General features: G+C 55.5%; 1 protein-coding gene across 3 annotated transcripts; it reads right to left on the bottom strand.

The window, feature by feature from the left end:
* Positions 1–305: 305 nt before the first annotated feature.
* SPINDOC (spindlin interactor and repressor of chromatin binding) lies at positions 306–12451 on the bottom strand. 3 transcript variants are annotated; one of them, XM_057729949.1, is made up of 6 exons: positions 12093–12451; positions 8184–8513; positions 7953–8102; positions 7667–7804; positions 7312–7512; positions 306–1055 (listed from the first exon to the last, which is right to left on the bottom strand). In XM_057729949.1, exons 1-6 carry the CDS (start codon positions 12217–12219, stop codon positions 844–846), a joined length of 1158 nt encoding a protein of 385 aa, XP_057585932.1. In that variant the 5' UTR covers positions 12220–12451; the 3' UTR covers positions 306–843. The 3 variants fall into 3 exon arrangements, with proteins under 3 accessions (XP_057585932.1, XP_057585934.1, XP_057585933.1); XM_057729950.1 differs by lacking the exon at positions 306–1055 and adding an exon at positions 5859–6298; XM_057729951.1 differs by lacking the exon at positions 7667–7804.
* Between the last annotated feature and the right edge of the window lie 1099 nt (positions 12452–13550).

Below are 13550 nucleotides of genomic sequence, written 5' to 3'. Positions count from 1 at the left end.
AGAGGCTTACCAAGTGAGTCAGAAGGTAGAACACGTTAGTGTTTCTGAGCCCATCTGGAGGGCAGGGGTAAGGAGGGGGCAAGGTATCCCTCTGACTGATGCCAAGTCAGCCTCGACCTGCTGGCCCAGACCCTGTTCCAGCCTCTGGGGCAGCGGCTTTCTGACCCTCACCCAGGACCACCTCTCAGCCCTCCTGCTCCTCAAGGACGCTCCAGGAGGCCGGATATCCTGCTAGCAAACCCCTTCCCCCAATGACGGCCCAGACGGAACTCTCTTAATAAAAAAAAATAATTTATTGTCAACAAAGGAGATATATACAACAGGAAAAGAGGTGAACAGGAGAGTGAGTGACCGAGCCCCCAAGTAGGCTGCTTCAGCCACCTGCGGGGATGGAGCGGGGAGAGGTAATGGAGGCCTCCTGGTTTAGGAGCCTGAACAGGTGGGGGAGGAGAGGCGTCCCCCGAGGTAGTGGGACTCAGTTCAACACCATCACGACCACCTCCTGTGTAAGGCACTGTGCCAAGGGAGAATGGTGGGGGGCTGAGAGGGTGGGAGGAAACTATCGGGTGGGTGTTCTCCACAGGCCCAATGCCCTACCGCACGACAACCCGTGGCGCCCCGTCCCCCACAGGGCCTGGCCTCACGCCTGGCCTGGGGGAGACATCTTTCCGCACCCCCGAGCAATGGCGGAGGCTACCCGCCTTCCTCTCCTCCATCCTGCCTTGGCACCTGGTTTTACTCTCTCCATCAGGTGGCCAAGTTGCGCAGCTCTGAGTGATAAGCCGAAGGAGGACACTGCCTCCTCCCTCCCTCCCTCCCCCCCAACCCCGGAAAAGCAAGACCCTACAGACCACTCCCTGCCTTTGGCTGCCCCCCGGCAGTGGTGCTGGATTCCGACAGAACCGGGGGCCAGTCTGGGGTGTCACCTGCTCCCACACTCTTGGTGCCCTGGGGGTGCTTGGACCAGTCTTGCAGGAGGCTGACTGCTGGGGGCTCCTCCAGCCGCACACGGATAACCTGGAGATCCAGAGTCCCGCGAAGCCCCGGAGAAGGAGCTGGGCAGGGATGGGAGCAGAGAACAGAGTCAGGGCCCTCCCGAAGGTCCCCCTGGAGGATGTCCCGAGGGGCTCTGTAAACCACACCCCCATTTCCCGGCCTTCAATTCCACAGCCCGGGCCCTGTGGTCTGAGGGGAAGCCCGGGGACAGTGGGAGGCTCTGCTCCTGGTTCATCCAAGGACCGGCACCGACCACAGGGGCATCACGCCTCCTGGGGCATCAGCCGCAGGCCCTCTGTGGCCTTCCTCCCTCGTGTATTTCAGTACACGGATGCTCAGTGCTGTACTCTGCTCCCCTCAAACTCTTACCTTCAACGGACTGTTTCACCTAGAACTTAACTGGGCATCCTAGCCTGACGGGTTCTGCCCTTTGTGGGCACAGGTGGTAGGGTGGGGAACATCCCAAAGCAGAAAAAGACATGGCTTTGCTCACGAAGGAGCTCCCAGGTGAACGCACAGGGTGGAGGAGAGTGCACTGGACACAGAGTGTCCTGGGTTAACATCCAGCTCTGCTTTGCAACCTCGACCAGGCTCTTCACTTCCTGAGTCAATAGCTATCACGCAGGGGTCAGATGTCCACCTTAGCAGTGTGGAGAAGCTACTCAGGCAAAACCAGGCCTCAACACAAGGGAACAGGGACTGCCGACAGCCACTGTGCGGCTACCAAAATGTCCCCTTCGGCATGGGCACGTGCAAATGTTACATCGAAAAGCAAAACCAGAAAATGGTGACTGCAGCCGTCGCAGTGTCTGTGTTACGCAGTGTCTATATTATTTGGGGTTTTCTTCTGTACTGATTCTAGAAACCCAGTGATTTAAAATGTGGCAGAGAAAACAAAGATGTGGCAGAGAAAACAGGCACAATTTTGCTGTGCTGTTTGCTAGGATTTAAAGTGACTCGGTGGCTGCCACTAGGTTGTGCAACTGAACAAATTCTGCTTTGTATTTGCATGAGGTGGTCTGTCTCCCTGACAAACCTAAGCTCCTTGAGGGCAGGTGGAGCCCACTCATTGGCTCCTTAATTCAACAATAACTTACTGGGCAACTATACTGGGCCCTACACTAGGCCAGTCGCTGGGGGTTCCCGGGACACAGAGCAGACCAAGAAGCCTTCCTGGAATTTACGTTCCAGTGGTGAGAGACAATAAACAGGATGAACAAATTAAAAATGCAATGTGATATATACAAACAGAAGCAAAGTAAAAAAGTACACCAGGGAAGGGGACAAGGTAGCAGGGAGGGCCTCGCAGAGCTGATGCAGTGCTGACAGCTGAGCAAAGACGCACAGGAAGCGAGGAGTCAGCGGTGTGTGTAGCTGGGGAACAGCATTCCTGGTGGGAGGAAGAGTAAATGCAGATGCCCTTGTGGGCAGGAGAGGTGAAGATCCTGGGGTGAGGACCACCGGTCTCCATGAGGACTCTGACTTTGGAGGGCTCTAGGCAGAGTAGTGCCGGGAACCAACTTGCATTTTCAACAGGGGCTCTGGCTGCTTTATGAGACCGACCACAGTGTGCAAAGATCAGAAGCCAGGAGACAAGTTCGAGGTTGTTAAGGAAATCTGGATGAAGGTAGCCGCAGTAGGGGTCGTGACAGGGGAGTCAATTCTCAGCATCTTGGAGGTGGGGCTAACAGGCTTTAGTGATGGACCCATGTGGGGTCTGAGAGAGACAGAAGACGATGAATCCAAGGGTTTGGTTCAAGCAAACTGAAGGATGGGGCTGCCAGCTTCCTGGGGAAGGGAAGACTGGGGCAGGGAGGGGAGTAGAGTGGCTGGGATGAGGGGAGGAGACTGGGGGTTCTGTTCAGAAACACTATCAGAAACAATAAGTTTGGGGGATCTTTTTGACAACCAATCAGACATGTCACACGGGCAAGAGAGAGGCTGGAACCGAAGGGAGAGGTCCAGGGTGGAGGGGAAAGTTGCGACTGTGAGCACACAGATGGTACTTGAAGCTGTGAACCTAGATGGGATCAGCCAGGGTGTGAGTGCAGATCCTCACCTGCAGTTGGTTCGTTCATTCATTCACCAATTACATAAGCGGCACCTATTCTGTGCTGGGCACTGGGGGTATCACAGTAAATGAAACAGCAAACATCCTGACCCAAAGGAGCATACAGTCTAGAAACAGGAAGAGAAACAACCATAGGTTCCACCTTGGGGAGCTGGGAAGGAACAAGCAAGAGAGGCAGGTGCGACCCAGAGGCAGGTGCTGCTACCCGAGAGGTCAAGGGCAGACAGTCTCCAGGAAGGAGGGAGGGAGGGACGGGATCCTTGTTCCTGCCAGGTCGGGAAAGACAAGGACTGAGAACTGACCACCAGGTCTAACTTTATGAAAGTCAATAGCGATGTTGCCGAAAAAGCCATTTTAGTGTGAAGTGGTGAGCGTGAGTTTGATTCAAGTGGCTTCCAAAGACAGACTGGAGACGGTAGAGAGACGCTCTCCAGCTTTGCTGGAAAGGTTTGGGGACAAATGGGACAGTGGCTAGGGTGGGATGAGGGGTCAAGAAGGGAGAAACAACAGCTTTGTGTAGGCTGATGGGGAAGACCCGGAGGAAAGGACAGCTTCTGGGGCCACAGAGGAGACCTGATCCCTTGCCCTCAGCGCAGGTGGAGCGCCACACGGGCAAAACACACACAGGCTGCCCAAGGCTCAGTTTCCTCCTCTGTAAAATGGTCGTGTGGATTTCAGGCAATAATATATGAAAAGACCTAAGTACACTGGAATTAAGTGCCCGTTCTTCCTGACAGCAAGCAGGAGGGCAGGGGGTGGGTGGTGGGGAGGGGAGTGTCAGGAGAGTGAGGCCTGAGATGCAGTAGGGAGATCTTTCAGAAACAGTGCATGACCAGAGCCCTAGGCCATCAAAGAGCAAGTCAGGAGGACATTATCCATCCCTGGGACACGCGGAGTCCCCTCAGTACCCCAACCCCGGAACCGCCCCTACTTCTGTGCTGGCCCCAATCCCTCTGCTTCCCCAGCTTCATCCCCCTCCCCTTCCTCCACACTTGTGTGTAAACAGGTACACCTTCTCCAGAGGGTGGCTGGGGCCCATTTCTCTCGTTTCTCACTAAGGCTTGTCTCCGAGCAGAGACTCTGGAAATGCCACCACCAGAATGACAAGTGAAGGAGGCACCATCTACTCACCTGTACAGCAGTGCACGAAGAGCCTGCCCATATGAACACACACACACACAAACACACACACACACACCTTCTTTCTCCTTGGTCCAGCCTGGGAACACACTGGGTCTGGCCGAGGTATCCTAAGCCAGATCTCCAGGTCCTATTCAAATTAAACACCAGGAGGACAGAAGAGGCTTTTTGCCACTCTTTGCCAGCACGCCCTCAGGGCTCACCTCCTCTCCTGGCCTGGACGCCCTGCCCGCCCTCACCTTGCGAAGCCCCGGAAGCCCAGCAAGTCTTCCCTGACCGCTTCACATTTATATCCATCAGCTCAGCTGACCTGACCACAGCGGCTCCCTGCCCCTCAACTCCTAAACCCTTGATTTTTCATCTTCTTTTCTAAAGTGGTAGCATCTTTACTCAGATAAGATTTGTGCAGAACTTCAATAAATAAAACTACTCAAAGTAGAGACATTGTGGTTAAAGCCTCACAGGTTTCTGAGAAATCTAAGTTCTGCGTCCTTAAACCCCCGAAACCAGCCTGCAACCACTGGTGTGGAGCCTGAGTCCTACACACAACCACGGTGGGCGCCCCGCTATTCTGTTTGCCGGCTTGTACCCCTAGACAGACTGTGAGTTTCTTGCGGACAAAGGCTGCACCACTCCTGTCATTTCCCGGAGCGCTTCCCTTGGGCTGGGCTGCATAAACACTCGCTGCCGTGTCACTTAGTATCTCCTGCAGTTTCTGGACTGTCTCCACCCTCCAAAGGTCCCTGCCACTCCCGGGAACACCTCTCAGCCCCACCATCCCTCTCACATCATTCAATCAGCTTGCTGGACCCCAAGTCTCAGGCTTTGCCCACTCACTCCAAATGAACCTGAGAAGGATGCCCTGGTCACTCCAGACAGGTGAGGTTTGGGCACAGGGTACCCCAGGGCTTGAAATGAAGGCCCACCTTTCAAGAATGAACCCAGAAGACGCATCAGCCAGTGGAACAGGTCAGCCACTTAGAGTAGGGGTCCACTGACGATATGAGGGGGCCTGGGAAACGCTCAAGTCCAGGCCGAGTGCAGTCCTGGGGAGGCAGGACTGGAAGGTGACTTAAGCTGAAACCGGGGACAGTTAAAACCTCATGGGGTGAGGGCTGCCTCCAGACTAGAAAAAGCGGTAAAAAATAAATAGACGAAAGCACACGTGCACATATGTGCACACAGAGCTTTGTAAGAGCTCTGGAGGACGCAAACCAAATTTTTGACAGTGGTCACCACTGAGTGATATGTGCCGAAGTGACAGGTTGGCCCTTTCCTTTAGGCAAAAAGGGCCTCTGCTTTTTGAGAGCCCTGCTCTGGGGGGCCTCCAGCACCCCGTGTGCCAACTCTCTCAGGGCTCCAATTCCAAATGCCCATTCAGGAAGGCCGGGACGAGGCACTCTCTGTCACATTCACTCCTTCAAGAACCACTTTCTGCGCCCAAGATGCTGCGAGCGGGGCCTGGCCTGGCAGGACGAAGAGAGAGAGGAACCAGGCTCAGCCGCTGCCCTGCTGGAACACGGACCAGCCTCATCTCAATTCTGCTACTGCTGGGCTACGTGACTGTGGTAGCAGCATACTGGTCCCCCAAAGATGTCCAAGTCCTAATCCCCAGGACCTGCGAGTACGGTATGTTACACGGCAAGGGAAAATTCAGGCTACAGATGGAACTGACATTGCTCTTTAAAATAAAATACAGATCTGGGTGATCTGGGTGGGCTCAGTGCAATCACAAGGGTCCTTAAAGGGGAAGGAGGAGGCAAAAGAGTCAGAACCAAAGACAGCATCCTGAGAAAGACGGCCTGCTTTGAAGATGGAAGGAGACCACAAGCCAAGGAAAGCAGGTGGCCGCTAGAAGCGGGAAGAGGCAAGATGTCCCCCTTTAGGAGCCAGAAAGGAACTCGGTCCTGCCGACACCCTGACTGCAGCCCAGTGACACCTGTTCCAGTCCTCTCACCTCCAGGACTAAAAAGTAGTATATCTGTGTTGTTGGAAGCCACTAAGTTTGTGGTAATTTATTACAGCAGCCACAGGAAATGAATACAAGGGCCATAGAGAAGGAACCATCTCTCTGAGACTCAGCTTCTCCATCTGGAAAAGATACCTTTATAAGGACCAAATGAGCTGCATATGAAAGTTTCTTAAAATCGGAGGACACTGGGACTTCCCTGGTGGTCCAGTGGTTAAGACTCCACACTTCCTATGCAGGGGACATGGGTTTGATCCCTGGTCAGGGAACTAAGAATCCCGCATGACGCATGCTGAGGCCAAAACAAACAGAAACAAGCAAACAAGCATCGAAGGACACGATAAAAACACAAGCGCTTACAGCTATTATTAGACATAAACTGACGGGCTTCCCAGGTAGCGCAGTGGTTAAGAATCAGCCTGCCAATGCAGGGGACATGGGTTCGATCCCTGGTCCGGGAAGATCCCACATGCCTCGGAGCAACTAAGCCCGTGCACCACAACTACTGAGCCCGTGCTCTAGAGCCTGCGAGCCAAAACTACTGAGCCCATGTGCTGCAACTACTGAAGCCCGCACTCCTAGAGCCCACACTCCTCAACAAGAGAAGCCACTGCAATAAGAAGCCCACACTGCAACGAAGAGTAGACCACGCTCTCCACAACTAGAGAAAGCCTGAGTGCAGCAATGAAGATTCAATACAGCCAAAAAATAAAATAAATAATAAAATTAAAAAAAAAAAAACGAAAGACATAAACTGAGCTGAGGTGTCTGCTGAGTGTTCGCCCCTGTCTATTCTGTTATCAGTCCCTTTTAGGCCCCTGCTCCACCAGGGCCAAGGTGGGCACCTCAGGCTGCAGCTGGAATCAACCTTAAGTGTGGTGAAGGGTGTCGGGCTTTGGGGAGCACTGGCCTAACCCAACCTAATGACCAGGACACTCCCAAGGAGCTCACAAAAAACTCAGCTCTTTGGCTGGCTGCTGTATTCAAATCCACCTGCCCTTGGCCCGTCTCCCAGGGGCCTGGAGCACCAGCCACCCCTATCCCGGGCTCTGCTGCAGAGCAGCATCGTGGAGGCCAGGCCCTGGGGATGTGGCGTTCCTGACCCCCGACTTGCCACACCCTCTCAGGAGCTCACCTGGGGAGGGGCTTTCCGGCTGGAGAAGGCCTCCTTCTGCCACTCTCCCCTCTTTGGGCGAGTCCTTGCTGTCTGAGGCCCTGAGCTGGGTGTGGGAGAAGAGCTGGAGGACGAAGCCGGCGGGAAAGCTGCCGTCGGTGAAGTGTCGGACCTCGGCCGGAGCCGCAAAAGTCTCGGTGGGTGAGTCAGGTGAGGAGGGCTCTGGAAGGGAGAACAGGACGGAACTGTGAGCTCAGACTCCCAAGGCCTGAGCCCATGGCCTCAGCTGAGGGGCAGGTGCTCTCTGCTGCCAGCCCCCGTCCCCAGTCCCCAGTTCCAGCTTTTCTCCTGGAGCCCACACCTTCCTCCCCTTCACCTGGGTCCGGGTCTGGGTCCAGGTCCAGGGTTTTGGTCATGGGTCTGCCTCTTTTCTTTCTGACCGGCTCCTCCCCAGGGGGCTCCTTCCATCTCTGACCACGGGGCTTCTTGCTTACCGGCTCTGCTACTGGGGCCGCTGCAAAACATGAGACCTTTTTAAGAGGCCTGAATCCTGCAACCTCAGGGCTGCTGAAGGTACCTGCCCAGCAGCCCCTCTCCACTCAGATCGCAGGGCCCATGCTTCCCCCTCCCCTCGCTGACTTGCTGACTTGGGGATGACTGACCGGGAAGCTCCAGAGGGCGGAGTCCCCTGGGTCGGCTCCTTCTAGGGTGGGATGTGCTGTCCTCAGAGTCGAGGAGGACGACAATCTCCGCTGGCATTTTGGCAGGGTCCGGGTCGGAGTCTGGGTCTACATCAACATCCTGGCCTGAGTCTGAAGGGGGCAGATGCCAGTGAGCGACAAGAGTTCTGACTTTTCCTTCCACCTCCACGCCCCCCCCCCCGGCCCAGCTACCTGAGTGGGGCGGGGACGGCTGTTCGGCTCTGAAGTCTTGCAAAAGGGCTACCCCCTCACTCCAGGCCTCCAGGATGTTGCTCTTCTCGGAAGTGTTCAGGTCCAGGGTGTGAGGATGCTGTTCCAGGATGTGGGCGCGCGCCGTGTCTGCCGAGGGGGCCCGGATTTCGGCCCCACACACCATGCACAGCGCCCTTCCGCTGCCTCCCGGGCTGTTCCCAACCAGGAACTCCTGCTCCCAAGACACCTGCTGTTTGGGCTCCTCACAGCCATCACTGCCTGCCTCCAGCAGGTTGGGCCTTGGCGGTGGGGTCTTCTCCTGCTGGGCCACTATGGAGGAAGAGGAGGGGGACGGCGTTATCAGTAAGGGTGTCCACAACCAACAATACAGAGAACAGGATTCCCCAAACTTGGCGGTATGTGTAGGGAAGGAACTTTCCCACCCAGAGTCTCTTTCTCCCTTCCCCTGGAGCCCACCAGGCGCTAGCCACAATAAACACAGCCTACATGCCTTGGCATCCCGCTACCTCAATCTAGTCTTGGACCACAGGTTCAACAGGTTTTTCCAATAGACTACGTTCCTGGAGGTTTTCAACCTTGGCACCCCATCAGTCTGGCAAACTCCTCTACTTCTTCTGTGGCCCTGCTCAAATCCTCAGCCCTGTGAAACCTTTCGACCTCCCACCCCTGGCAGTTGATTATATCCACATCTGACTTTCAGGTCACGGCGCAGCACTTCCTTGAGGACGGGAACAGTAAATTTTGTCATCTTATTGTCCCCTCAGGGCCTGGCACGTAGGAGAGGAGATGCTCAATGAGCCTTCGGTCAGTGAATGGCATCCGTGCCTGTTCCTCCACTTGTTGGGGCCCCTTCAAGAGGCCTCCCCATCCTGTTGGAACTAGCCTCCTCCCCCAAAGCCTTTGCAGCAGTGACCTTGCCCATCCCTACTGGTCGACACAGCACCTGTTCCCTGTGCACATGGACCATAAGCTCCAACAGGGCGGGAACCCTTCTGAGTTCAGCAAAGGATGCAGGTTCAGACCCACGTTAGCCTGGCAGCTCAGTGCTTCGGATCCCTCGTGGCTGCAGCTCCCTCCCTGAGAAGATGGGGCAAAATAGAAATATGGGAGGCCCTAACACCTGGGGACTACCTGGAAGAGGTGGCATTTGAAATAGGTCTGAGAACTGGCTTGGTCTCAGAAGGTCCAGCTCCAAGGCTGGGTTGTACCTCTCTCCCATGTGACCATGGACAGGAACCTCTTAGTTACAGTTGGGCTTTCTCTCCAAAACGGCTCTCATCAAGGTCACCAATGCTAAACCCAGCGGTCAGCTCTTAAACTTCGTCCTTTGACAGATGGCTTCTTCCATCTTGATTTCTGTCACTTGGATTCCAGGGCACCACCTTCTATTGGTTCTTCTTTTACTTCGCTGGGGCTCTTTTTCGGGCACCCGTGCCAGTTCCTTCTACAGAAGAGAACCATCTTCCCACCAAGGCCTTCTCTGTCATCCAGTAGAAAGCTGCCATCTGCCCCACCTGAGCTCCCTGTTCCCGCCCCCTGCTTCATTTCCTCCAAAGCACACAACACCGCCTGATGTACCATGTGCTCTACTTGCTCCCCGTGTCTCCTCGCTACACGGTAGGTCCACGATGGCGTGGATTTTTGATCCTTCACACCTGTATCTCGAGCAGCTGGCACTGTGCCTGGCATGCAGAGCATTCAGCAATGTATAATGAGGAATGACTCAGTCTCCAAACTGGAATCACTGGAGCCTTCAACGACTACCCTGGGACCTCTTCTCTGTCTACCTCCTTCTTCTGCGGGTCTTGTCCCAGTGCCTGCCTGCTGACAACTCCCATGTCTACGCCTCTAACCAGACTCTCCCAGAATATTAGTTTATTCTTTACACTTTTTAGTTTATATTGGAGTGTAGCCGATTAACAATGTTGTGACAGTTTCAGGTGCACAGCAAAGAGACGCAGCCACACATATACATGTATCCATTCTCCCTCAAATGCCCCTCCCATCCAGGCTGCCACCTAACATTGAGCAGAGTTCCCTGTGCTATACAGTAGGTCCTCGTTGGTTGTCCTTTTTATTTATTTATTTTTTTGGTTGTCCTTTTTAAATATAGCAGTGTGTGCATGTCAATCCCAAACTCCCAGGAAATTTAGCTTCACATCTTACTTCCCAGCTGACTGCTGTGCTTGAATGTGTCATAAACATCTCCAACTTGCCATGTTCAAACCTTAACTCCCCATCTCCCACAGGCCTACAACCCCAGTCTTTCCACCTCAGCAAATGGAAAGTCCATCCTTCCAGTCGCTCAGGCCAAAAACCTTGAATTCGTCTGTTTTTCTTTCCCACCACAAATCTTTCAAGAAGCTTCTCCTTCAGGACCTTTGTGTTTGCTATTCTCTCTACCTAAAATGCTTTCCTTCCAATTATCTACAGGGTTCTCTTCCTCACTTCCTTTGGTCTGTGTTGAAAATTCACCTTACTAGAGAAGCCTTTCCTGACCACTTGATATTTCAAATGAAACACCATCACTCTTTTTCTCCTTTGATTTAGTGTTCTCTGAACCACCTGTAACCACCTGGCATGTTATATATACATTTATCTTCATCTATCTTTGGTCATTAGTATATACATATGCGTTTCAGAGGAGCAGAATTTTGACTTTGTTTATAGCAATTAGTATGCACAGCCTAAAACAATGTCTGACACACGAGGTGCCCCCAAATACTTGTTGAATGAATTCACTTCTCTGGGGAAGAAGGATGATGCTCTTGCAGTTTTGCTGCCAGGGTTAATTGAGACAGCCTGGCACTAAGCACTCAAGAAATACTAGCATAAGTAGGGAAAGAACCTCTTTCGGAGTGAAAGCTCTGAGAAGGGTAGCGGCCTTTATTTCCCTCATTTTATAGCCCTCTTGATTCCAAAAAGGAGAGGCAGTGCAGGGAGACATCATTATATTCTGCTGAGGCTAAATGAATGGCCTTGCTCTCAACCTTTTGGGTATTGTCCCCCCACTAAGGGACAAGGTATCTAGAAATGAAAAGAGCTGCATTTTCATGAATAGTGTGTCTTGCACTAAGGTGGCCCTTTGTTTTCTTAGGGTTTGCAAGATCCCAAGGACGGGAGAAATCGGTGAGGGAGGAGGGGAAAGCGAGCGCTCCCAGATTGCTCCTCAGACCCCCTCCCGAGGCCAAGCTCCTTCTAGAGTGGCTGAGGGCGCACGTAGCAAGCACTCCTTTTCCAAAACTGGGTGCCGTGTACAATCCCTTTCACCCCCTCCAGCGCTACAACCTGACACCTGTGGCTTCTGCAAGTGCAAGGCCTGGGGACGGTGAGGGGAGCGCACGAAAGCTTTCTGCGTGGAGCCCACCCACCTCTTAGCGGGCGGCAGCGGCGCCTGCCTCCACCCACCGAATCACGGGGGACACCAAGGTGCTGGGCTCCTGCCTCCAGCCTTGGAGGCCCTACCGCCCCTCGGCCTAGGACACAGCCTGGCCCCAGGCCTGCTTCTGCCTCCGCGGGGCGAGGGGACCCGCCAGCGTCACCTCGAAGCCGTCGTGCTGGCCCGGGGGCGAGGGGGCGCTCGGGCACCGGAAGATCCGGAACGCGCGGGGCGTGGATCGAAGGCTCCAGACCCTGGGCGGGGGCGGGGGAGGGGGAATTCGGGGAGGCCTAAGATTCCAAATACCGGTGGGGGTGGAGCGAGAGCGCGCCACGGCCTCAAACAGAAGGGGGAAGGCGGCGCCCCGGCCCCAGGCCGGAGTGGGGTTGGGGGGTGCTCGGGCCCCCAGACTGGGGGTGTGGGAGGGGGTACCCAGACCCCCCGACTCGTCGGTTGGGGGTCGGGGGGGAGGGCCGTGACGCGGAAGTGGGATTCCCCCCCGTTCTCACCTCGGAGCATCGGCTCGGGCCGCGGGATGACGGCCACCACCATGGCCTCCTCGTCGTCCTCCCCCTCCTCGCATTTGAGCGTCACCTCGAAGCAGTCAAGCGCGGCGCCCTCGGCCTTTAGGGCCATGGCGCGGCCTGGGTTGGGGAGGGGGGTCGGCGGATCTCGGTGACCGGACGCCGGAGGACGGGCGCGCAGGCCTGGGCGCGCAAGCCGGGGGGCCGCCGCCTCCCGCCCCGCGCAGCCCCCACCCCGCTGCCCGCCGCTCGCCGGCCGGGCCTGCGACGGGCGCGTCTGGGCCTCCCCGAGACAGAGAGCTTCGGGACCCCGGGCGGGGAGGGCTCAATCCGGGGCCCCAGCCCCCCGCCGCTCCCTTTTATGGAGGCTCATTGTCGGCGCCCGCCCGGCTGGCCCGCCGCGGGCCCGCCCCCGGCTCCGCGCGGCCAATCGCGCGTGGCCCCGCCCCCGGCACGCGGCTCCGTTAGAATCCCCGGGATCCGCAGGGGCGGCCAGGGGCGCGGGCTTCCGGCTGCCCCCCGGCGCGGAGGCGGGGGTCGCCGGCCAGCGAGAGCGGACCCTGCGCGCCGCCGAGCCGGGAAGCGTCCGGAGCCGGCCGGCAGAGCCTGGCGTGTCGCCCTCTGTCGAGACGCCAGTCGGGCACACGGGCTGCACGAAGAGAGCCACCAGGTGCCCCAGGATGTTGATCAGGGTCGCCCTTGCCTTTCCCTGAACAAGCCTTCCTCCGCCAGAAGATGCCCCAGGCGCGAAAAGAACCGGTGGGGGAGCGGAAAACGCCTTGGCATGGAAAGAGTAGAGACTGAATTCCTTCCGATATGCCAGGTCTGTGACCTTGGGTACATTATCTGTTTTCTTAGACAATTGCATCCTTTCATTCAAAAAGCATTGTGGAGACTTCTGGACCAGGGAGTGCAAAGACGAAGAGCCAAGTGGAGTGTTGTGGGCGCGCGTAAACCCCCGAGGGCTGTGATTTCCAGTCTTTAAACGTGAGTCCAGAGATGGTGACCCTCCCCAAAGGTCGTGCAGAAGTGCTTGAGAGCTCCAAGACCAGAGTCCAGTGGTCATGACGCTGCTGCATCGTAATTCTACTTTGGCTGAGCTTTGACCTTTGTGACATAGCATGGGCATCTTCCTCTGCTGTAGAAGCCCTCATGAGATTTCAGTGGAGAACGTGCCTGACACTGAAAATCTGTCTTAAAATGTCACTGTACCAGACCAGACACAGTAGCGATCAGAATAATGCAGTAGGTTGGGGCCGGAGGGGAGATGTGAACTAGTTTATATGGACTCCAGTATGGTTTTCAGTGAATGATTTTGTTACGTTCACGTGTATCCAGTACTTTAAAGGTTTTACAGATAAAACCTATTTAGCCTGTTTCTGCTAATGGTTGTTCTCTACTTTTTGCTGCAAATCCCTTCCTTGCCCTTCTGCTCTGCTCTGT

This window comes from Hippopotamus amphibius, chromosome 3 (assembly GCF_030028045.1).
Source record: "Hippopotamus amphibius kiboko isolate mHipAmp2 chromosome 3, mHipAmp2.hap2, whole genome shotgun sequence".
Taxonomy (NCBI): Eukaryota; Metazoa; Chordata; class Mammalia; order Artiodactyla; family Hippopotamidae; genus Hippopotamus; species Hippopotamus amphibius.
The sequence above is the reverse complement of the archived record's forward strand: the minus strand, read 5'-3'. Positions and strand labels throughout refer to the sequence as shown.

Excerpts from the sequence above, each read along its gene's own strand:
- SPINDOC (XM_057729949.1), bottom strand. The coding sequence starts at position 12,219 with ATGGCCCTAAAGGCCGAGGGCGCCGCGCTTGACTGCTTCGAGGTGACG. Across the intron at positions 8,514-12,092 it reads GCCCGAGCCGATGCTCCGAG|TGGCCCAGCAGGAGAAGACC; the intron begins GTGAGAACGGGG and ends CTTCCTCCATAG. Across the intron at positions 7,805-7,952 it reads CCGCCCTCTGGAGCTTCCCG|CGGCCCCAGTAGCAGAGCCG; the intron begins GTCAGTCATCCC and ends CATGTTTTGCAG.